The 24,417-nt window shown below is 42.1% G+C and overlaps 2 protein-coding genes across 8 annotated transcripts; one reads left to right on the top strand and one right to left on the bottom strand.

Annotated features, from left to right (window-relative positions):
• The first annotated feature begins 30 nt into the window (after positions 1-30).
• Positions 31-18,175, top strand: LOC136433069 (uncharacterized). Of its 7 annotated transcripts, none has more exons than XM_066424866.1 (16): positions 31-141; positions 7,511-7,679; positions 7,911-8,172; positions 8,297-8,527; positions 9,049-9,322; positions 10,530-10,663; positions 11,115-11,275; positions 11,773-13,843; positions 14,135-14,196; positions 14,301-14,363; positions 14,526-14,591; positions 14,826-15,381; positions 15,752-15,908; positions 16,119-16,279; positions 16,718-16,993; positions 17,127-18,175. In XM_066424866.1, exons 2-16 carry the CDS (start codon positions 7,584-7,586, stop codon positions 17,231-17,233), a joined length of 4,677 nt encoding a protein of 1,558 aa, XP_066280963.1. In that variant the 5' UTR covers positions 31-141; positions 7,511-7,583; the 3' UTR covers positions 17,234-18,175. The 7 variants fall into 7 exon arrangements, with proteins under 7 accessions (XP_066280963.1, XP_066280961.1, XP_066280962.1 ...); XM_066424864.1 differs by having other exon boundaries at positions 60-141; positions 7,502-7,679; XM_066424865.1 differs by lacking the exon at positions 31-141 and adding an exon at positions 3,338-3,882.
• On the bottom strand, positions 17,874-24,029 carry LOC136433075 (sepiapterin reductase-like). Its single transcript, XM_066424884.1, has 5 exons — positions 23,483-24,029; positions 22,553-22,704; positions 21,872-21,994; positions 20,781-20,893; positions 17,874-18,667 (listed from the first exon to the last, which is right to left on the bottom strand). Exons 1-5 carry the CDS (start codon positions 23,763-23,765, stop codon positions 18,532-18,534), a joined length of 807 nt encoding a protein of 268 aa, XP_066280981.1. The 5' UTR covers positions 23,766-24,029; the 3' UTR covers positions 17,874-18,531.
• Positions 24,030-24,417: the final 388 nt, after the last annotated feature.

Here is a 24,417-nt window from a genome sequence, read left to right as displayed (position 1 = left end):
GGGGGCAAGTCAGGGCAAGCTGAGTGCAGATTCCGCCGGAAAAAGGCGACGAGGCAGCTGTAACCCGGAAGTGCAATCTTAGAGGTCAACAGCTGACAACAACAACACAACGTGTTTGGGGCACTGCACTACCCGACACAGGTATTAAACGTTATTGTTAGGCGGACGAGGACACATGTGCTAACGTTTTTACTCCGGGAAGGAGGATGACCTCCTTCTGGGAGTATTGGAAATGCTTTTGCTTGCGCGTTCGCAGCTATAACTCACGATCCCGTTGTCGCATCGGTGTGTAACTTGGCATATCGTTTGCCTGGTTCGGCGTGGTGATGCACAATAGCTTTGTTACACCATAACTACTTTAAACGTCAATCCAATATCGTAATTGCACCCCTATAATTAATGCTATGTCCCACTGCCCTGCCATAGGGACCACGTTATAATCCGTTATGCATGACTGGAATACTTCAGGCAGATACGGGGTATAAATCTTCCTTACTTGCTGTGATCGTATAGTCACTGTTACATTGAAAAATAGACAACGTGCATCACCACACGCAACCTAGCAAACGATATACCAAGTTACATACCAATGCGGCAACGGGAATTGTGAGTTTTCGCTGCGAACATGTGCAGAGTGACCTCCAGTCTGTGTATTAAGTATGCCGTGTCCACTCGCAACTCGCATACAGTATGTGCGCACGGGACGGACGATGCACTTTTACGCACAGTGTGAAAATGGCAAATCTCTGGACCTTCAAACTTACCACACTTGTAGTTTATAATACGGAGGCTGTGACAATGTAAAAAGTTTACACAGGGGATGAAAGATTGTTGAGAAATATCTCTCAGAAAAGTGCGCGCGCCAGTGTCACTTCCGGGTGGTTAGATCCGGTGACCTTTGACCTTCGTGAAATGTTACGATAATATAAATTAGCCTTTTTTATTGCAAATAGATTGATAGCTATAGATCAGGCCGGCCTGCAATAAATTGTGGAAAGAGGATTTACTGCATATTTGTGATTTCTTATACATCTTAGTTGTAAGGCTGAATGGTGCGTTGATAATTGAAAAGGGGCCATCTAGATCTAACTTTGTGACTTTTCCCGGAATTTCTAGATCCCATCTGTGCCATGCTGTAAAAACGTACTTTTCAGCAGGTTGACCACTCCTGTATTGAAAGAAAAAGATAAACAAACACTTTTTCTTTACTTTCTCTAAAACACTACTTGGACTGTGCAGAGATGCAATTTGTGTGGGTCAATACTTGTACATACTATAAATACTTCACGGAGAATTGTGTCCTACGGACTCTTGTTAAGTGTTGTAACGGTTATAACGTTATCTTTCGCTTTATTGTTTGTCTTCAAAGTGTCCAAATTATGAGAAACTTGGACAGTTGGACGTCTTATAAAAGAGTGGCCACGCTAGGTAGCGGTTGTTCACCACGTTCACCTTCGCATAACTTCCAAATGCCGTAAGTATGAAATTCCAGGTATTTACCAATATGGAATTACAGAATTTTCTCATTAATTATGCAAATTGGGTCTTCATTTGCATACTAGTACATTTTATCTATCAATGCCCTTCTATTTCCCAGTTACATATGTTACATTTTTTGATAGTGCTATCATGGAATGCAAAAGAAAACTCTCCATTGATTATACACATTAGATTCTGATAATAATAACCATTTCACTATATCAAGCATCATTCATGCTATCCATATACCAAAAACAAGTTGTATACAGGTTCTAGCTATCCCCTTGTGTTTTGACCACTAGCTGTAGGGCCCCCGGGGACAGGCCCTGCCAGCAGGGGAATATTTGTCCTGTGTGTCAACTGACAGGTGTAAGGTCTTCCAGAGTTTCATAAAGACCATGCCAAATATCAAGACAATCCACCCAGACATTCTTGGGTTATCGTGTTCATACACAGACACACACACACACACACACACACACACACACACACACTCAGCAAAACATAACGTTGTTGGCGAAGGTGATCAGTGCCATCAGTACCATGTACCAAACTCCAGATGATTCCAATTCTACATTCTGATTCCTCCATTAGGCCATGTTGATTTAATTACATGGATGACATCCGCCCACGCATCAATTTTCTTCCGATTCCAAACAAAAAAAGTTTTTGACCAAACAGTAAAACGTAAAAAGCAGCTGCAAAATGAGAAAATACATGTTGTAAACTGCAAAGAAATATTTTGGAAAACAGATGATGTCGTAGAATGCCAAAGTCAATTCCAAAGTCAAAGCGAAAGTTTTGAAAGAACAAAAATGAAGAACCTATATTTCGGTACACCATAATCTGTGTGATGAATTTTTTTATCCTTCCTGACCACGTAGATTTCATAATGAAGGGAACTTTTTTTTCACAGAGGATGTCATCCATATAATCGAATTGTGCCATGCGTCTTATTGTGCCATTGTTAAGGCAGAATCAGAATAGCTGCTTATGGTTTGTAAGGATGTATATTTATCTTCTCTTACTTCCTGTACTTACTAATTGGATCTCCCTTGTGCACCTGGGTCCTCTTTTCACTTGTCTTCGCTAGCCAGGAATCCATCCCTATTACTATTAGTCCCTTCTGTCTTGCAAGCAGAGACTTCTGGCAAAGGAAGGACCAGGAAATATGACTTGGCCAAAATGTAGGGTTTTATTGATTTTTAAAAAAATCATCAATGGACTTCTCCTTTTAAATTTCTCTGATGTAAAATGAGAAGTTAACCCCATTTGAATTCCTCTAATTGAGATTTACACATCGCCACTTCTGAAGAGCCCCTCAAGCTAGGTTGGGATAATGGGATGACAGTCAGGCCTCTTCCTGCACACTTTATCCAGGTTGGCAACCAGATCAACAGTTGATTGTATCATACATGTTACATGATGTAACCCCATTGATAAGAAAACTCATTGACTGGTTACTATTCATCCCCTAATACCCTCTGGTCTTGTTGCCTGTTGTACTAGAATGAATCAGCCTATCCAGAATACACCCTGGTATTGTTGGTCCTGGTAACTTGAGATCATGTTTGGTTGGATGGCCACAAGAGAGGCCCAGAGAGCCTAATCCACCATTGACCCCCAAATTGGGTTTGCGGATTTCCTGCAGAGCATAATCTTACCACAAAAATTCCACAGGGCTTGTTGGTAAACAGACTTCAATTCAAAAGTCAGAGGAAAAAATGTCAGGATGATCTCTATTTAAACATTTGTTCTGCGTAACTAATGCCTGAATTTCTGAACAGACAAAATACATGTAACATTACCATTACAGGGGAATAAAGCTTGATACAACAAAGAATGATTTTTAAATAAAAAGCAAGCTTAATTGTTTTCAAAAATAGCTTACTATATTTCTGCCAATTCATCATGGTCTACTTCTTCAGTGTGACTTGGCATTTACTGGATCTTTTGTTTGGATGTGTTGTTTGTCAATATTTGGGTTGTCTAATGTATGAGGAATGGTGTTGGTACAGGTTAGTATTAACGCACTAGTGCAAATATTGGAAAACCAGGGCAGAAAAGAGGTTGGGAAGAAAAACAGAAAAACACAGCAAATTTGACAGCAAATAAAGGACAACAATAGAACAAAAATTACTCATTTGCCAAGAAATGGCCAAATAACTCATCTAGTCTTTCTTGCTCTGTTTTCAAGTTAGTCTTCAGTCTAACATATAGTCATACTTGTCACTATCATGTCCACCCTGTAGATGACATGGTATGACCCATGTTATAAAACATAGTGGTCTGAAGTGAATGTTGTGGTTTCAATTGCCACTCTCCACTGAGGAAATACTTGTCAACTGAAGAGAGGAAGCAGTTCTCCTGAAACAGGTGCGATACAGCAGGTGGTTTTAGAAGGTGGGTGTTGTAATTAACTTGTTCAGTTGTTGAGGCTAACTGGTAACTTAACATTACCATTAATGGTAAATGAAGGAATTTTATCAGAGGAGAAGTATGGGTGTCATATGGCTTAGACTTGCTTATATGAAATGATACAAGAGAACTACAGTGTATGATATGTTCGTAGTCAAACTATAGGAATCAAGTATGGTTTGGTCATAAGAAAAATAGATGTCCTCATGCATAGCAAATATTATTCTTTTGACCTTTAATTTTTCAAACAGTATAGCTTTACCAAAAATATGGGTTACTCTATTCTCAAATGATTTTTGTGCCGAAATTGGTCAAGTCACAGCTGAATCAGCTATAGCTAGTTTGAACAAAACAAGATAACCTTGGGAAAGGGACAGAGCTGTGGACTTCTAAAGACCCTGTTATGTACAGTTTGTGCATATAGCGTCGCATGGAAGAATGTGTGGAATGGCACACATTTCTACCAAGAAAGCTTTATTGAATAAAACCAGTGAAGAACGATAATAACATTCTAAGGTCTACAAGTCAGCTTTTTGCTCATGTGTGAATGACACCAAAAAAGGTCTCAATTTATGGCAATAGTTTCTTTTCTGTGACTTAGATGAAAATATCCCCAAAGAGTTACATTCATTATATTCTTTTCATAATGGCTTAGATGCATTTTCTGATTTTGTACCAATTTCAAATTAACTTACAGTCCAGTGCCGAAAAGTATAGTATGCTGCAATGTCATGCATTTCCCAGGATATCTAGTGGTCTGTGACAATTGTTCTTGATATAACGTTACATAGGTCATTTCTATTCAAACATACCAGAAGAAAAACAGATTAACAAAGTAGGAAATGCCAATCGAAGGTCTTGCTTAATACCTTTATATTCTTAGTCACAAGAATGACCTACTATGAAATGGAGGACAATCATACAAATCTATCAAAGTGATGTGCTATTTGTCATTGCTGTCAATGTCCCTTTACATTCTCTATTGTAAGCATTTTATTCATTGCCAAATCCTTCTTTGGACTCCACTAGAAAAGATTTCCGTTCTCTTGTTGTGAAAATATTTTTCCCTCAGAAAATAGCTGATATTTTGCAAATCAAACATAAAGAAAGGGTTAGATATCACTATAGCAGCAAATAGTTCTTGTTCCACAAGGAAATAAAATATGACTGCTGCAAGTTGAACCATTGGAGTGTGTTTAACTCAGAGTGACCTCCTGTGAATTATTACCTTGCCCTTTTCCTTTGACAGCTCCTTGTGCCTGTTTCTTGGTTACGAAGGTATTATCAGCAGGTACAAACATGACAAATAAGATTTACAATTACACGCTGCTAACATAGATTACTGGCTGTTGCAGCAAAGCAGATCACATAAATCACTCAACCAGTCTGCCTCACAAGTCATGTATTTGAAGCATAGCGTGTCTGTTTCACGACTTGCTTCAGCTCAAATCTTTTGTCCGTGGGGTTTTTCAAATTTTCTCCACACCAATTACTCGTGTCCAGCCCCGTGGGACTATTGTCGCCAGGCAACTGTTTACAGACCGTAACAGAGTGTGCGCTGTGCGGTTGAGATCCTGTTAAGCAACCACATGCTGTGACACTGTTGAACCTGTAGTTATCCCTGAAATTCCCTATGGACATCTGAAGATCTGTTCACACAGGTAAGCTTAATGGAGTGATAGTTAGCAGCAATCCTAGGCCTACTGTATTTCAAGGATCATTGTCAAAGAATCGTGCTTTTGGTTCTATTCATACAGTAAATGTGTACTTGCCCTAAAGCATATATTTTCTTTTATTGTGTGTATCACATTATTGGTCTTAGTAGCCAAGCAAGCTAATATTTTGCCGTCTAGTGTGGACTTAGCTGTTTGTATGTGATTTGTATTTTAGAAAATATGTATATTTTCTTCAGATTGTTGACAACTGCACATTTATGACTAGATACTATACTTTATGGTATATGATAGCATAAATACCACTAACCTATTTGACATATCCATACTACAGAAACATGTTGAACATTGAGATAACGGAGGAGTAATCTTAGTAAACATATAGTCAAACATATCCTGAAAGTCACAGAGAAGCCCGGAGGTGAACAGGATTTAAGTGCCCTTCTGGACCACCAGAGAGCTCTTGTTTAATGCTTCAGCCATTCTGACAGGGGTCAGATTAGACAGGTTGAACCGGCGCTCCTAAAACAAATGCAGTCCTGAATCACACAGAGGGGATTAAAGCAGCCCAGCTGTTTGTATAGGAGAGCTAGAGGTATCTGTGCAACCCAGGGTACATAGGATTCATCCTCGCATATGATGTGTGTATGATGTGCCTCTTAAGGATATGATTTTTTTTTACTTTTCTTCAGAAAGTAGGCTCCTGTCATTTTGTATCAAGACAAACTAGCAGAGATTTTTAAAGATTATTTCTGATAGTTTTAGTTAATCAGCCATTTACCTTTTATGGTGCTGTAAATGCTTCACGGTGTCTGGCATGTAATCTGTTGTTGCTGTGCCCCCAAGGACACCTATTTTGCGGTCATTTTTTTTCAGGCAGATGTGTTTTGACTTTTAGAGTTACCACATACAGTTTAAGAATAACTTGGGTGAATTCATGTACAGAAATAAAGCTCAGATTTTTTTCGTGACTTGAGGCACCGAAAAATCCAACAGTTTCAAGGGGGTGACACAGAAATAAGTAAGAATGAAAAGGGAAAGGAGGGTGTTGTGCTGTATTTTTTGTGGCCCCATAACCATGTTGTCAAGTACCTGGTGTTTGCTAAGGGTGGCAATGCAAAGAAAACAGGCCAAATAAGTGTTCGCCTGATATCAACCCTTCAATTTGCATTCTCAATCTTAATCTGCATGCTGCTGCAACTAAAAGAAATGGAACAACATGGGAAATATTGTTCTCATTTGCTGCAATTTTGTTATTTCAGCAGATTGTGATAAGAAAGCAAACAGAATTTTGTACCATACTTGTTGTTAGCTTGGTCCCCACATAACAATCTTTCCTCTTTACTTATATACACTGAGACTCTATCTTTTTGATGAAGAAAAAATTAGAATGGTTTGTGAAGAGGAGATCTTCTTTGGGTGAATCAGTGACAGTGCTAGCCTTGCTTTCTATGCACACAAACCTCAGGGGAAAGAGTACAGTAGGTAAACATGACAGATCCCCTCCCCCAACCAACATCTGTTTGGAAATCAATTATCTGGAACCTCCCAATTGATTTATTGGTCAATTTATGTCACCCCTGGGGAGACAGTACCAATTGGGACCAAGCCAATTATCTGGGTTGTCTGAGGGTAAATTATCTGGTATGAGTCAATTAAAGTGTGTGGTGTGAAAAGGTAAGATGATTACAAGGACTGAACTAACTACAGGGGGGATGATGATGATACTGAACTGCAGTTACTGCCGTGACTGTCATTACCATATTATAAGGTAGTTCCAGAAATAAAATTGGAGGGCAACATGGTATAGCAAAGAAGCCTGTCATTTACTGAGGAATAATGCCTCAGCCATCTGTATCAGCTCAGCTAGATCAAAGTCTGTGCATTTCAATAGAAGACTAGAAGCTGAGTCAGATATTTTTGTATTACAGTTTCTTCAGACACTTTGCCATGCCCAAAGGCATCGCTGGAAAGTGCCAAACTTGACTGACCTGAAGAGACCACAGTAACACGATGTCTGAACCAGAGAGGATCGATGGCATGACCCTGCTCATGCAGGCTTGCCTAGAGGGAAACACCAAGGCAGTACAAGCCATCTTACAGAAACAGGTAGGTTTGGAGCCACATGGATGAATTACCACAAAATCTAAAGACAGACCAGAAAGGATGGTTCATGGGTGAAGCATTTGAAAATATTAATGGAGTAAACTTTGGATAATTGTTTTATGAAATACATTTTGTATTATACTTTGAATGTCTGACAGTTGGGTTTTCAATTCTGTTGTAAATGGAGTACAAATGAGACCCCAGGACAACAGTAATGGATTTTTTCTCCCACAGCCTTCCAGCGTGCAAGAGAAAGACTCCTTTGGCAAAACCCCGCTCCACTACACTGTAGAGAACACCCATGCTGACTGCACTTCTGTCCTGCTTGCTGCAAACCCCAGACTAGTCAATGTACAAGATGGTAATGGGTACGCAGCGCTGCATTTTGCAGCGATGGCAGGGAACACGGTGGTTCTGGAGAGACTGATGCAGTCTCCGGATGTGAATGTCAACATTGAGGACAATGAGAAACACACCCCTGTCCATTGGGCAACAGGTATGCACCACTTCTTGCCATATTCCTGATCTATGGTCATCCAAACACCTTTTCTGTATTCTTTTACCAAATGATTTTTTCACAGTCTGTCCACTGACGATTTAAACTGTTTGTGCCAATTCAGTTTGTGGGCATCCAAAGTGCATTGAGCTGCTGGTTCAACACAATGCAACTGCGGAGACTGCTGACGTCCACGGAGCCTTCCCGCTGCACTACGCAGCTCAGATGTGTGGGACGGAGTACGAGGTACCTGGTATCGGCATGCACTGCCTCTCCAAGCTGGTACAGAGCAGGGCGGATGTTAACTGTGTGGACGGCAGCAGAAGAACACCTTTGCTATGGGCTGCAAGTGCAGGTACAGGAACACAGCTCTTGGTCAAGTCTTCGTTGTTATAGTCTCATTGCTCATTTGTTTATAGTATCAATTAGCAGTTTATCAATATTTCTGTTTGGTGCAGATTGTAGCAACTTATCACGTAATACCCGACAAGTATGCTTAGTTACTCATAAGACAGACAAACTGCGTGAATTCTATCCCTCCTTGCTATAAAATAGACTATATTCATAACATACTTTTAAAAGCACTATAAATAAAGATATTTTAGGTTAATGTCCCCTCATACATATTTGCTTTAAAAGGAGAAATATGTTCATCCCTTCCGTTACCTGTGTTGAGAGTACATACGGTTGCAATGTATTTTAGCTGAGGACTGCATCCCTTTATTGACAACAGAGCGGCCAAACAAACAGGAACAGAAGCAACAACAGTTGTCTCCAGGCTAAAATAAGTGTAAAATAGGCACATATGGGTAAAATAAACACCACTTTTCTACTCATTTGACTGTCTGAAAAAAATGTTATTTTCTATCGATCCAGGCAGTGCCGAAGCCTGTCTGACGTTGTTCAAGGCTAGGGCTGACCCCAAGTCTTCTGACAAGGACGGTCTGACGGCGCTCCACTGTGCAGCCAGCCGGGGCCATCTCCAGTGCTGCGATGTGCTGATCTCCCGGTGTGGCTGTCCAGTGGACAGTCTGGACAAGAACCAGTGCACGCCGCTGTTCTACGCAATATCGTTTGGGCATGGAAAATGTACATCTCTTCTCCTAGATAAGGGCGCATCACCAAACCACCAGGACACCAAGGGGAGGAGGTAAGATGTCAGCTTTGTGGGATGAGTCTGACCTCTGAGCAGATAATGGGTGTTTTGGCTCAATTTTGCACAGCATTTGCAGGTGGTTAAGTGAGTAGTAAGGGGGTTAATGAAAAATTTTACAACCTGGAATACTGCGCCAAAGTGCCACATATCTGCTTAGAGAAGTTTCCTATCAACAACACACAGGTTTGATTTCCCTAAGCACAGAATTCATCATGGCTATTTTTGCCTAATGAAATTTTTAATACAAATGTACCTTAGGGAGTAGTAGACTAATGGTTTTCTAGATACATTTATTACCATCCTATCTTTTTGCATGCCATGTTAGGATGTTACAGTTGTAAGAGACAGACTTAAAGAGTAAAACAAAGCACTGTTACTTACCTGGAACAGCACAAAAATACCTGACTACAAAAGGACCGACAGAGATATGCAGACAGCTTTCACACTTTTCCCCCTGAGGAATCAACTTCAATATTCAAACAATAGCAGTGGTATCACATTCCTTTGTCCGGAATTCACAATGAATAAGATAAACAGTATGTTTGACAAGAGAAAGTTGCCCTTTAAAGGACAAACTTTTGTTTGAGGTTATTGTCATGGGATACCTTTTGTCTTATAAGGAGACTGTGTTAAAGCATACTTGACACAGTCTAGATCTAGACAGTCAAATTAAAGTATGCCTAGTATTGTTTCCGGTGGTAACGTCTGAGGTTAAAACTCAAATATCGCGATGGAGTCCACCTGGAGGAGGCTGCGTTCTGTCTTTATGGCAGTCTTCACACGAAAAAGGTAATTTTTTCTGTGATGGAGTACTCATTTAGGCATTTTTTGCTCTAAAAGGTTGATTATTCATCCAAGGTAAAGTGGCCATTAAACCCATTGTTTCTTTTAGCTTGATATCTTTTCTTCGGGTGCTTTGTAATTCCAACAGCAAAATAGAACCAAATGAATTGAAATCAGTGTGAAAAAATGTTTTCAACTGTGAATGGTAGACTTTATGACTCACTAAGTCTGGGGTGCTCTGTCTGTCTGTCTGCATGGTGGAAGTCTTACCTTGGTTGAAGAAGACCCAGGCAGCTCAGATGCTACTTGCATATGCTTACGGACCCTGACAGGCTTTGACATCCTTCTTTGATATCAGTTGTCAGAGGCTTAACTAATTGTGCCATGTATTTTCAACTTTTTCTGTGCCCTTTGTCAGTCCTGCCTACTGTGCCGCAGCGAAGGGCCAGACCTCCATGGTGCCCATCCTCATGGAGCATCATGGGGCATTAGACATCCCCACACAGAACGGCGACACAGCGCTCCTGGAGGCTGTCAAAGGAGGACATACAGGTGAGGCAAAGGGATATACAAGGAACTTCATTACGTAAGATAATTGAAAGGAAAGGGTTGGAGCAATAAGACACCTAAATGAAAGACAAAGGAAGATCAATTTGTCATTAACCTTTTATTTTTCAACATCAGAAATTTCCTGCTGCTGCTGTACACATTGCCTTTATGAAGGAATTAAAGAACGCTTGTTCAATAGCTGCTTCATTAGTATGTCTTGAAATGTAGCATTCTGGAAATAATGTACAGGATGACGTGGCAGACAAAGATTCATGACTCTTAAGATTTATTGATGTCATGAACTTTACCATTCTTCTCTCTCATCCCGAGTCAACAAGACTACACACATTACAATGATGTAATCCTAACCATTACAAGGATGTACATTCTGTTATCCTTCAGTCTTGTGAAATGCTACAGAACCAAAGACTTATCTTTCCCCCCACTTTTCCAGACATGGTAAAGCAGCTACTGGCAGCTGACTGTGATGTGAATGCTGTGACAAAGTTCGGCAGATCCGCTCTGCATGAGGCTGCAGAGAAAAACAACCTGGAGATGTGCCGTCTGATCATAGACGCCGGTGGCAGGAGGAACCTGCTGGTCCGGGATGGACAGGTGAAACATTCATTGCATTCATTTGCAAAGAAAGTTAAGAATAAAAGGAAACAGAAAGCTTTAAGTGCAGATTTGAGTAAATATCTAAATGAAATAGATTTGTTATGTAAGCACCCCATATCTACTTGGTGTCCTGGTGGATTGGTGATGCCACCGTTGTAAGAGAAGAGGAGTGCAGTTTCCATGCCTGAAGGATATTGCATAGAACAGAAATCAACAACAGCATATGCCCCCCCCCCTTTTTTTCAGGCATGAAGCTCACCACCAGATGATTCTGAGAAAACATACTGTTTAGTCTGTTTTGTCAGCACTGACATGTAGGGAACATCAGAGACTAGAGTACCTTAAAGAGCAATTTTGGCATATCCAAGAGCCTCGTGACGTCATTTTTGTAGATTTATCTTCTGACCAAGATGATGAATCTTCTGACAGACTAATAAATACAAGGAACCATTAAAACAACAGAAATTCTCAAGTAAAACTTTTCTCCACCTTAGGGCAACAGCATGACAGCAAGAGAGCTTGCTGAACAAAATGGGCACAGAGAGCTGGCCAACTACCTGAGGTCCAGGGGAACAGCAGAGTCTGCAAAAGTGAAGAACCAGGCAGCCAGGACAGTCACCGGTGCTGTCAGGAGAGCTGGCTCCATCAAGAGGGGACAGAAGGAAAAGGAAAATATACAAGGAGAAGAGAAGAAACAAAAGGAAGAAGAGGAACAGGAGCGAAGGGAAGAGCAGAAGCAAAGGGAGGAAAAGCAAAGGAGGGAGTCTGAAAGGGAAGAGGCAGTGAAACAACAAGCTAAGGAACTTGCTGAAACTGCCATACTAGCAGCTTTGTCAGAAGAGGAAAGGGAACTAGAAGAACAGGAAAAGGATTGTAGGACTGATGACAATATTGAGATGGAAATTGACAAATGTGAAGAAGATTCTAAACACACAACAGAGGCAAAACATATGGGATCTGATGTTTCTGAAGAGCAGACTGTTCAGCCTAATGAAGACGACAAAACAGTGAAACCTCTCAAAAGTGGTTTAAAAGATGAAAAGGCAACAGATGGCACTGGCAATTATTGTCCTAGTGTGGAGGAGCAAAGTGATGCTATAGAAGAGAAAGTGGAAGCTTCTCACCCTGTTGATAACGAAACAGAAAAACTTCTTGAAACAGCCTCAAACAAAGAGAGGACAATGTACGATGATGAAGATTGCTGTTCCTCTGGTGAAGAGAATAAAAGTGATTGCAATGATGAGGAGAAATTGGACATTGCTGATGGCGACAAAAAAGTGAATCCTCTTGAAATAGCCCCAAAAGGTGAGGAAACTGCTGAAGAGGCTAATGAGGGCTGTTCATCTAGGAAGAATGTTCAAGGTGATGCTGAGGAAGAGGAGGAGAAAGCAGAGAGCCCTGCCTTTCCACTACCAGATCGCTCTTGTTCTCGATCACCCTCTCCACAACATCACAGCTCTGTCAGCCCAACAAGAAAAAAAGAGCAAAAGAAAAAAGGGAGAGATGAAAAGGAAATTGCATCCGAAAAGGACTCAGCCAGTGACGCTCAAACCACAAAAGGTCCAAACGTGACACCAAATGTTGTTCAAACTTGGGACTTATCATCAGACTTCAGCGGCGGTGTACAAATAGATGATAAAAAATTGGAAGAAAAGACAGATACAATGGAGACGAATGGGAGTAAAGAGGAAGACAAGACATCTACAGGGGATGATGAAACAACAGAAAAGGTAGATAGAGAAATTGAGTTAGAGGAACACATAGACAACCAGAGAGAATACAGGCTGTCTACAGATAAACTTTCATCCCCTGTAGATGCTTCCAGTGGCAGTACAGAAGCTGACAGTGCAATGATTGGAGAAAATGAGGAGGAGGAGGTCAAGCATCCAGTGCAGGAGTCTGATGAAATCAACTCTGGGAATCATGAAAGCAAGAGTGCAGAGCAAGTCACAGAGACCCCAGAAACTGAGCCATCCCTACAGATCCTGCAGACTATTCTACAGGAGGAAGACAGCGAGCAGGACCAGAAAACCAGCAGCAAAGAAAAGAAGAAAGTTCACATCGTCACTCCCACAACCTCCGATAGAGTGGACAAGACCGTATCAGCGCAGAGGGAGACAAAGTGGGTGAGGAATGTAAAGATACAAGCCAACATGGACGTGAAAACCATGCGGAAGTCGGCGGGGATTCAGTGCAGCTTTGTCCAGAGACCCGTGTCTCCAAACCTGGTAAAGGGGATTCAGACTAACCCTCTGTTTCAGGACAATGTGAATGTGAAAGACATGGTTGATAGCTACTACCTGCAGAACAGAAGGAGGAGACTGAGGCCAAGCTCGGCTCCTTTTCCTGTTGCCCTGAACAGAAGTGCTCTAGTGATGAGTCCAAGGAAGAGCAGGCTACAGGAATGGAAGAAAGACCTGGATAAGAAGATCCCAGAGACAGTTAAAGAAGCTGACAGCCACCAGAATGGAGGGATGCCTTTCTCAGCCCTACTGCAGGAAGAGGAGAGGATTCTGAGGGAAGTTAGCACCAGTACAGGACCAGAGCAGATAGAGCACTTAAAAAGTATGTAACATGTATCATTTAATGTTTATAGTTACATTCCACTTTATGCCTACTTTATCTGAAGAGTTTAAATGTAATCAACAGGATTTTAGAAAGACAATTAATCAGAAGATTTTGTTTCTGGCTTATATTTGTAGGCTATATAAAAACAAGTATTGCACAGAGTTTTGAATGATTCTTTATCAAGAGAAATTAGATTACTGAAACCCTGAGGCGATTTTGTTTCAACAGTTGTTGTCAACCCTGGTCTGTCAATGTCTGATCCTTGGTCATATTTGCTTTGCTTTGCAGGAAGACTTTCCTACATCCAACGTCTGCTACAATTCAATGCTGAAGTCACCAGGATGGCAAAGGTAAATGCTCACCTGAAACCATAATGTCCTTCTTTTACCTGAGAATGCAGAGTGCTTTAGTTAACAGAAAGTCGATGATAAGCCACATTTTTGTGTACCTCTAGGAAGAAGAGCAGAAGCTGAGCAAGGAGCTGTTAGACCAGGAGAGACAGCAGAAGCAATTGAAGGTCAGTCACCTCTGTAACCATGTCTGTCACAGGGGTGACCTATGTGCCATGATTAGTGGTGTAAAACTATTCTAGATCAGTGTACATTTAGTCTAGTTCCAGGCTGTTACCTGATTAGCTGTAAGATATGATCATTTTTGTCAACTTTCCTGTTTCTCACAGGAGAGGGAAGTAAGGAGGCAGCAGATGGTGGAGGAGGAGATGAAGGCCATGACAGACTTCTTTGAGGTAATTTGAGGTTCTCTTCTCTTCACTTCCTCCTCTGCTTCAGTACTGATATCTATATGCATGGGGTGTTGTGTGCAGTTTGTGATGAAAGCATGTGATCTGACACAAGTACAGAGTTTTGAAAGACAACCATTGCTCAGTATTGGAAGAGTCAAATGCCATCTGTGTTGCCTGTCAGTACACTGACAATCACATAAAATCACTATCAATGTGCTGTACAATTTCAAATTTCAGAACCTAAAAACTCAAATCAGCCCAGGCAGCAGGAGCCCCAATGGAGAGGCATCCTCCCAAACATCTCCACGGTCTGCAGCTAGCAGGGACCACTCACCCCCCTCCCGCCGTAACTCATCTCACCACCACAGGGAGCACTCACCCCCCTCACACAGCAACTCATTTCACCACCACAGGGAGCACTCACCCCCCTCACACAGCAACTCATCTCACCACCACAGGGAGCACTCAAACACACAACAGTCCCCACGCCAAAAGGAACATTTCACCCAGACGGGCCAAGACAGCAGGGACAGCTACGATGAATTTTACGATGGCATCGTGCTGCCACCTCAGCCAAGCAGGGCCTCGTTTACTCACAGGGAGCACTCATCACGCCACAACAAACGCTCTCCGCACCGTAGGCATCATTTGTCTCCACGACAACAGGAGCAGTCGCCACAGTACAGGGATTCCTCCCCTCCCCACCATAGGGAGAAAAGTTACACCCGCCACAGAGAACCCTCCGCTCGACACAGGAGCAGGCATCGATCATCAAGCTCAAGTCCAAAGCCAGGTGAGAGGACTCCACTGGCCAACTCTATAAAAGCAGCACATTTTGTAATTTTGTAAATGGCCTTGAAAAAAACAAGCAGGGAGCAGATTGATTAAGAGCTTGCTCCTGATTCTGAATCACTTAGGTAACACACCAATTCTATTCTTATGACCCGCAAGCACAAGCTGCACAGAGAACCAATTAGCTGCACATCATACATACGGGCATTCCATAGTCTGGTTATGATCAAACTCAAACTATACATCAGTAAGCCATCCTCAGTGGCATCTCAGAGTTCGTTTTTCATCATCGACTAAGTATGGCTCTACAACCAATCTCTGGAAGTCAGTTCAGCACCATGGACAACTCTGTTGTTGTGATTGTTTCGTAGAAAGGAGACCAAGTCCACCCCCCAGCCCCAGAGACACTCCCTCACAGAACAACTACTCCTACAGCAGTGACTCCTTTGATGAGGACTCCTCTGAGGAGGAAGACTCCATCTCAGACACCGAGAGTGCACTGTCCACACCCCCTGTGGGGCAAGTCAGGTCAGTAATGATTTTGTTTTGCAATGTTCCGTTTCTCTGTTCCCGAGAAAGTTTTCAGTGAGTATGAACACTGTCTTTTCCTCTCAGCTGAACTGTGTACAAGCCATAGGTTCTTTGGTGTATGATAGGTTTGTTGCCTACCTTTGTTTGACGATATTCTACTTAAGCTGAATGTTGAAGATGGTTGACCAATGTTCACCTGTCATGCAGCTCCAAGGACAGCCCCAGAAGGAGAGTTACCCAGGCGTGGGACCAGCCTAAAGAGCTGCCACTCCTACCGAGACAGCCCCATCCACCTCCCAGGAGGAACCCACAGAGGGAGGCTGCTCACAGACAGAAGGGCTACATATACTACCCTCCTATTCCACGAGGTACTGCACTGGTGCTGTAGTTAATTGCAGTCTGATTTACTGTTCCCTTTTCTTTCCGTGCAATGATGGTGTTTTTATGTATTACAATGTCACCAATGAGTAGTATCATATCAGGAAGGGTTTCAAACATTCCTATCTGTTTTCCAACTAATTCACCAATCTTGACTCTTGACAAACTTTTAACAACTTTTTCCTTTCAGGTTCTCTGTAACTATTCTTAATTCTAGCTCACTCTTGATGACAGTGCATTACTTTTGCAGCTGTTTGGGACATCATTTCAATCATATATTAATGATATATTATCATTATTTTTGTAAAATGCTTCTTACAGTTAATTGAACACTTCTCCTGTACCTTCCTCAAATGATCACAGTGGTTTTAATCGTTTGCAGTGGTTTTTGTGTGACTTTCCCTTCTCCCTCTCCTCTGTCCTTCCAGTGGAAAGTCTTGATGCACACACGGCAGCTCTCTACAGCCACCTTCACAATTCCCAACACTCTCTTTGCTTGAAACTAGACAAGACCCTCAAGCCTTTGGGGAAAGCCAGAGAGGTCCCGAGTTCCACCAGGAAGAATTTGAAGCCATCCTACGTAAAGTTGGACTACTGCAACCGAGCAGTGGAGAAGCAACGAGAGGGGAACTCTGCATCTAGTGGATACGTGAGTGAGGAACCACCCCGGAATGGAAAGCCCATTCCTATCAAGAGACCAAAAAGTAAGGGGAACCTAGAGAGTACTATAGTTACCATCACTTCTAGTTTGCAATGATTAATGCAGATGCCAGCATCTTGGCAGGTAAAACACTTGGAGATTTTACTTCTAACACTAGCTTTCTCTTCACCCTACAGCAGCCTCCAACCTGATCTACTCCCCCAGGAAGAGGACCATTTATCCAGAGGAGGAGGAACTCTGGAACCTGCCGCCTGGGAGCAGACAGACAGTCATCAGCAGATAACCTTCAACTGATGATGTCTTTGTTACCATAGCATTGGTAGCACTGGTAGATTCAGGAGGTTCAGGGGGACAAAATTCATAACCAAACCTGAATGATATTGTTGTTAAGTCTACCTCAACATCAGACAAGTGTTTATTTGAGTGAACATGAAGCTTCTAGTACTTGAAGATGAAAGATACATGTGTCTTGAAGGCTAACAAACCGTGACTATATTTCTACCTCCACCCACCCACACACCCTCCAGCCTGGACAGTTGGCAGTTCTAAGACAAAAGAGAGTGAAGATAAACATGACTAAAGATGTTTGATACTAATGCCAGGCAGTTGAACATTCAGGTCTGGTCAGTAAGCTAACTAATGTGTGAGATAATTCAGAGAACTGACAGACCAATGATGATAGCTGTTTGGCAATCTGTTTGCTTCAAGTGAACATCCCCACTCTGCACTAGTCAAAGTACCAGTTTGTGTCATTTTTTCCGTTTTTTTTTTTTTACTTTTTGGTAGCAGCAAGAATAATTTCCCTTTATGTTCTATAATCCACATCATTTTGTCAGTGATTTAGTTTTGGGTATTGCATCATTGTTTTTGAACTCTTGCAATATCACTTATAAGGATGAGTCCAAATAAAGAGGCAGTACAACTTAAAGAGAAATGAGAAGAGCTATTAGAATGTATGCAAATTTCTGTTGTGGAAATTAGTAGAATTATGTGCAATCAATACTATAAGAGTTGTAAATATCTAAAGAAATACAAATTCTATCATATGGACATTTGATATGTACATAAATATGTAACTCTATTTAGTGATAGAATAATAGTATTCTACACTTGTTGGCACATGTGTAAAATTTGATGTACATAAGATTATGTAGTGAATGCCAAAGTGATGTAACAGCAACATTTTGTGGAATGAAAAAAATTAAAGTAATGGATTTATAAAATACTTTACGCTCACTATGTTGTCGTGTGTTTCCGGAGGCCAAAATATAGAATATTACCTCCTCTCAATGTGGCAATAGTACGGACGAAACAGTGGAAATACGCTATAGAATATCTTATAACTGATGAATATTAAGATTTCAAAACTGTAATGATAAGAGTGAAAATTGAATGGGTGCCAGGGTTATATATCTATCTATGAGTGACTTTCACAATCTTTATCTTTTCTGGACATCCAATAAGATATTCTTTTTCTAAAACTCATTTCTACTACTACTGACAATCTACAACCTGTTTTGATATTCATATAAATCAAGTTAACACATCATTTTCGTACTTTGTTGTATTCACGAATGCAATTCAAGTTGAATAGTCCATGTTGAAAATATCGACAAAGTCGCCGGACTGAAACTTGTCCTCCTCCAGCAGTTTGAGCAGGTGCTCCGCGGAGTGGTCTGGGGTCAGGATCATTCCGGAAGACTCCATGGAGGTTAATCTGTAGAGTCAGAAGTGTGAATACGTCACTCGTTATTAAACCAGGCAGTTTATATAACGAATGACTGGTGTAACTAGCCTGAGAACCAGCCTTGCCTAGCTCTAGTCCGCTCGTACCGTCTTGCCGTGCCAATAAGTCAAATCAATATATGAAAAACCTGTTTGGAGTAAAAAAGATCACGACAATGAGCTACTCAATAATTCCAAAAGCTGAATTACTCTGCATAAAGCTAAGGTAACCATGCAATGAACTTCTCAGGGAATCGTGTTGTCATTATTTGCTTTAAATGTAATTATATTCCCCTTCCAGTGGGAAGGGGGATATATTGTTTTTGCTTGCCTGTTCTTCTTCTTCTTTCTTCTTCTTCTACCAAAAACCAAGTAGATGTGCGGTGGTAGCTCTACTAATGGTATTGCAGAAAGTTATATGTACCTTATGTTACAATGTACGGAAGTTATATTTGAGATGTAGGTACCTATAGGAAAGGTGATTACACCTGACAATAAATTATGCTAATGAGTACCTTATTTGCATAATCTATGCATAAACTTGTATTTCCCTTACCGTAAAAGCTGCGGATGTCATCTTTGACATGTAGGTACCTTTAGGAAAGGTGAATGCACCTGGCCATGAATTATGCTAATGTGGACATAATTTGCATAATTTAGTCGTAAACTTGTATTTCCCTTACCGTGAAAGCTACGGATGTCATATTTGAGATGTAGGTACCATTAGGAAGGGTCATAAAACCTGGCCATAAATTATGCTAATGAGGGCCTCGTTTCCATAATGTATGCATATCCCTCACCGTAAAGGCTACGATTGTCATATTTCAGATGTAGGTACCTTTAGGAGAGGTGAACACACCTGTATATAAATTATGCTGAAGCCGACCTCCTTTGCATAATTTATGCAGAAACTTCATAATACCCTTACAGCCGATGCTAAGGATGTCATATTTGAGGTGTAGGTAATGGGAGGGGAATATCCTGCATTTTCCCGAAAATGTTGCCATTCTAGTTGATTAATGATTGTGTCGTATCAAATGCCAATACGTATGGCGATACCAAAATAAAAACATATGACATCATTAGCATTGGCTGTAAGGGTACTATGAAGTTTCTGCATGAATTATGCAAAGGAGGCCGGCATTAGGATAATTTATGGTCAGGTGTGTTCACCTTTCCTAAAGTTACCTACATCTCAAATATGACATCCATAGTCTTTACAGTAAGGAAAATACATGTTTATGCATAAATTATGCAAATGAGGTCTGCATTAGCATAATTTATATACAGGTGTGTTCACCTCTCCTAAAGGTACCTACATCTGAAATATGACATCCGTAGCCTTTACGGTAAGGAATATGCATAAATTATGCAAACGAGGCCCTCATTAGCATAATTTATGGCCATGTGTATTCGCCTTTCCTAAAGGTACCTACAACTCAAATATGACATCCATAGCTTTTACGGTAAGGGAACTACAAGTTTCTGCATAAATTATGCAAATGAGGTCCTTATTATCATAATTATGTACAGGTGCATTCACCTTTCCTAAAGGTACCTACATCTTAAAGATGACATCCGCAGCTTTTACGGTAAGGGAAATACAAGTTTATGCATAAATTATGCAAATGAGGTCCTCATTAGCATAATTCATGGCCAGGTGTGTTCACCTTTCCTGAAGGTACCTACATCTCAAATATGACATCTGCAGCTTTTACGGTAAGGGAAATACAAGTTTATGCATAGATTATGCAAATTAGGTCCTCATTAGCATATTTTATTGTCAGGTGTATTCACCTTTCCTATAGGTACCTACATCTCAAATATAACATTCGTACATTGTAACATAAGGTACATATAACTTTCTGCAATATCATTAGTAGAGCTACCACCGCACATCTACTTGGTTTTTGGCAGAAGAAGAAAGAAGAAGAAGAAGAAGAAGAAGAACAGGCAAGCAAAAACAGTATATCCCCCTTCCCACTGGAAGGGGAATATAAAGAAAGCTATCGTGAAATGTCATAATGACTGTCTTAGTATCGTTCTGGAAGCTGAAATAAAACAACGGATGTCAAAATCAGACGCCACGCAAGAGCCATACGCACAGGTCCTCCACTCCTTTGTTCCCGCAGGTCCGGACTGCCTGTAACATGTCTGTGTCCAGCGGGCCGGGGGAGTAGCTGAGCACGCGCACATCCGGGTCCTCCTCCGCCATCACCTGGGGGAACAAAAAGGAACAGAAAGGTCATGGAAGGTCGGAATCAGCAGAGAAATAAAGAAATGACGTTGATACCCGTGTAGCAGGCCAGGTTTACCCCTTGACAAACTATACCAGGGGATAGTCTGGACATTGGTGCATTTTGGTCTGTTACACCTGTCGGCATGAGGGGCAAACGTCACTAGAAGGAACTATAATGATCTTAGTCACCCCTATCCCTATGGGCCGTACCCGGAAATTCGGGTCGTACCCGTTAAAAATTCGGGCCGTACCCGTTAAAAAATCGGGCCGTACCCTGAAATTCGGGCCGTACCCTGTAACTATGGGCGGTACCCAATGGCGGACATCGCTCGGCCACAGTGCGTAGTCGCGTGAAAGTCGCGTCTAGATACCCTGCACCGCAACGATACACAATCCCACATATCCTATGCTCTGGCAAACATTCCTGGCTACCTCTCTGCCGAGTGGTGTTGTACAAATCGCCCCCAATGTCGAGAACACTCACGCTTCTCCGAGACGGCATCTCGCCACAGCTTGCGTGAGTGTTCTCGACATTGGGGGCGATTTGTACGGCTCATAGGGAGTTTCATGGGGTTGTAGTCGAAAAGGCAAATCAAACATCCACCTAAACGCTGGGAGAATTGTTTAGGAGTATTAGGGGCATAGGAGGGAATACAAAACACGCCCACGGAACCCCAAGGTTTCTAGGGCCTTCCCGCTTTGCTTCATCAAACGAAGCTGACTTGACGGGAAAGCGTTTAGAACTGAAATACATGCATTTTGAACAGTTAGCCATGAATTCAAGTCTGATAAAACGGCTATTTGTGCGATCTGCATTGAACATGCCACTCTTGAACAACATGTTTCTGACTGCCTTGTAGACCGGGAAAGACCTAACATTTAGCCCCACCAACCTATACCTGCAGCGTATCTCCCGCGATCCCGAACAGTTACACAAGGCTACTCGAATTCCCTAACCTTGAAGAACATGTTCCTGGCCGCCTTGCCGCTGCAGTACAAGGAGTGGTTCGGTAGGGGGTGGATGGCTGAATCAGAAGTGATGTTTACGACGATCCGTCTGACAGCAGCGCTGGGGAATACCTGACATGGGAGGAACAAAAAGTCTGAATATCTCTACATTTCTAAATCAACATTTGTGATTATACCAGTTTGTGCAATATGTCATCGCCATTGTCCGACAAGGCTGTTCTCCCCCAAATCATCTCATCCATCATGTCACTTCCGTTGATTCAGTTGATTAAAGTCGTAAACGGATAAAGATACAATCCGCATCATCCATATCGGCCAAGCTGAATGTAATCTCACACCAGCTGTAACGAGGACAAGCGGTCCTCTCCTTGGTGCTGAAACACTTTCCACTACTAGAAACAACAGGTCGTGTTTTCAACTCGCGACCCTCGAGAATCAGGATGACTAACCACACCACCACCGGTACTGTGGATTATATTTCTACATCTGATCATCTAATGCCTGATTCAGGTTAAGTTCGTCTACCTGATGTTAGCACAGCATTAATCTCGTTCTGTTCTGTCACGTTATCTTCTTTGCATAACTAAGAACTTTACAAACAAGACTGTTGTGGAGGGTGAGGTGGTACTTCCTAGTTCAATTCATGATTGGAGAAAGAGATTAAGAAACCTTCATGAAGTTGGACGTCAGGGCGATGGCTGACGTCAGGTTGGCTGCATAGTATTTTGTCAGAATCTGCGGGTCCGAATGTTCCGATGCCTTCTTGGTCCCGTCGCCCAAGGTCGCAGCGTTATGGATAATGAAAGCATTCTTGAAAGCACCTAAGAAACATCGACGGCGACATCGAAGGAATTTTGTTTATGATGAGAGTGGATGTTTTCAAAAATGTATCATGATATGCATGAAGTAAAAGGGAGAAAACTTTATGCTAGAATTAATCAGGCTGCTAGTGCTGGAAATCAACATCCGAATCTCATCATGGAAAATTGGAGTGAGAAGTCAATGATTTGGCGAAATCTAGACTTGTAAAATGCACCTCTGATGTCGCTCTGTCGTAGATTTTGTGTGTAGTGTAAGGGATCATGAAGTCAAGGCTCTAAGCGGAAAGGTGATTCAGCCCACCACTTCTGCTTGCAGCTTAAATGAACACAACGTTTCTTCTACCACCCTCCAAATCATGGTACGTTCCTAAAAATCTGAGTCGACGTCACAGTCAAGCGGTCTAGCCGTCCATACAATGTTAGCAACTCATCACTACTATGTAACCGTTAGTATCATACCGGCGAAGTTCGGTCCATAGTCCGTTAACTGTTTTTTCCCAGGTTTATAGTCGTCATTACTTTGACGGTAAGCGATTTTAAGAGCGGATATCGATGTATGGCAACTAGATTAGAACCTTTGGTTGAAGTTGTAATGAGCTATGTATATATACCGCTATCCCGTGTCCAGAGCCAGCTCTTTCTTTTTGCTTGGCAAGCTGTCACGGCAAACAGCTATCCTAATACCTGGGCCGATGATTGCTAAATCGATGAAGAGCAATGAAACATCCACTGAGCAAAAATAAATGACTGGGGCCCATGTAAGGCTACCACACGGCACCTTGCTGGGCGTTTGCAAAGATGTCACAGAAGTGCTCGTGGTATGCGGCGGAGTCTTCCATGTCTCCCGTCACCAACTTCACCTCCAGCTGGTTCGGGCTCTTCTCTTCCACTTGCCGTTTGGTCTCCTGTAGACCCTGGAGGGAGCGACCGTCGGCGGTCAGTACCAGGCGGGAGCCTTGCCCCAGTCGTCCTGCCAGCAGCACGGCGATGCTCCGTCCGAGACCCCGGCTCCCTCCCGTAACCGCACAGAACGTGGCCGGTCCGAACACAGCTGACGCCATGATCTCAAGTTTCAAAATCTAACACGCATATAGGCGTAGAGAGGCAGCCCCGTTAAATTTAGAAGTGATGATATTGTTGGTTTAGGCCCCACACTAGAGTTGCTCCCCGGAACGCATGGGCTATCCGGACCGCGGCTTGTGATGCAGGTCATGTGTCCGTGTACATAGGGTCCTGACCTTTCCTACCCACTGAGAAATAGCTTGATAAGTGTGTCGACATAGCCTCAGAAGCAGGCTTCATAACGGGCATCCTTCATTCTCCTGATAGCAGAGCTGAATCCGCGTCGTTAGGGAGTTTCTACGACGCGGATTCAGCTCTGCTATATCAAATGAGAATTGTGCTCGTAAAATCATGACAACAGCGGATACTAACTATGTAACGTTAAATGACTAATGTAAACGTTGTCTTGGAGATCTTTGTTGCTTCACTGATCAGTGAAATCGTGAAATGCTAGTCTGAATCTGGTGCTTGTAGCGCACACGGACTCAACTAAAGAACCCATACCTCCGGCCAAAATTATTTTCTCAGTAACTTTGAAAATCAGCACCATAACATATGCACACTATGATGCCATAAACCTTTCACATGCTATATACGGAAACACTCTTTGGGATCGTATTGGAGTCTACAAGTTGTTAGACTCAACGCTCT

Source organism: Branchiostoma lanceolatum, chromosome 4 (genome assembly GCF_035083965.1).
Source record: "Branchiostoma lanceolatum isolate klBraLanc5 chromosome 4, klBraLanc5.hap2, whole genome shotgun sequence".
Classification (NCBI taxonomy): Eukaryota; Metazoa; Chordata; class Leptocardii; order Amphioxiformes; family Branchiostomatidae; genus Branchiostoma; species Branchiostoma lanceolatum.
The sequence above is the reverse complement of the archived record's forward strand: the minus strand, read 5'-3'. Positions and strand labels throughout refer to the sequence as shown.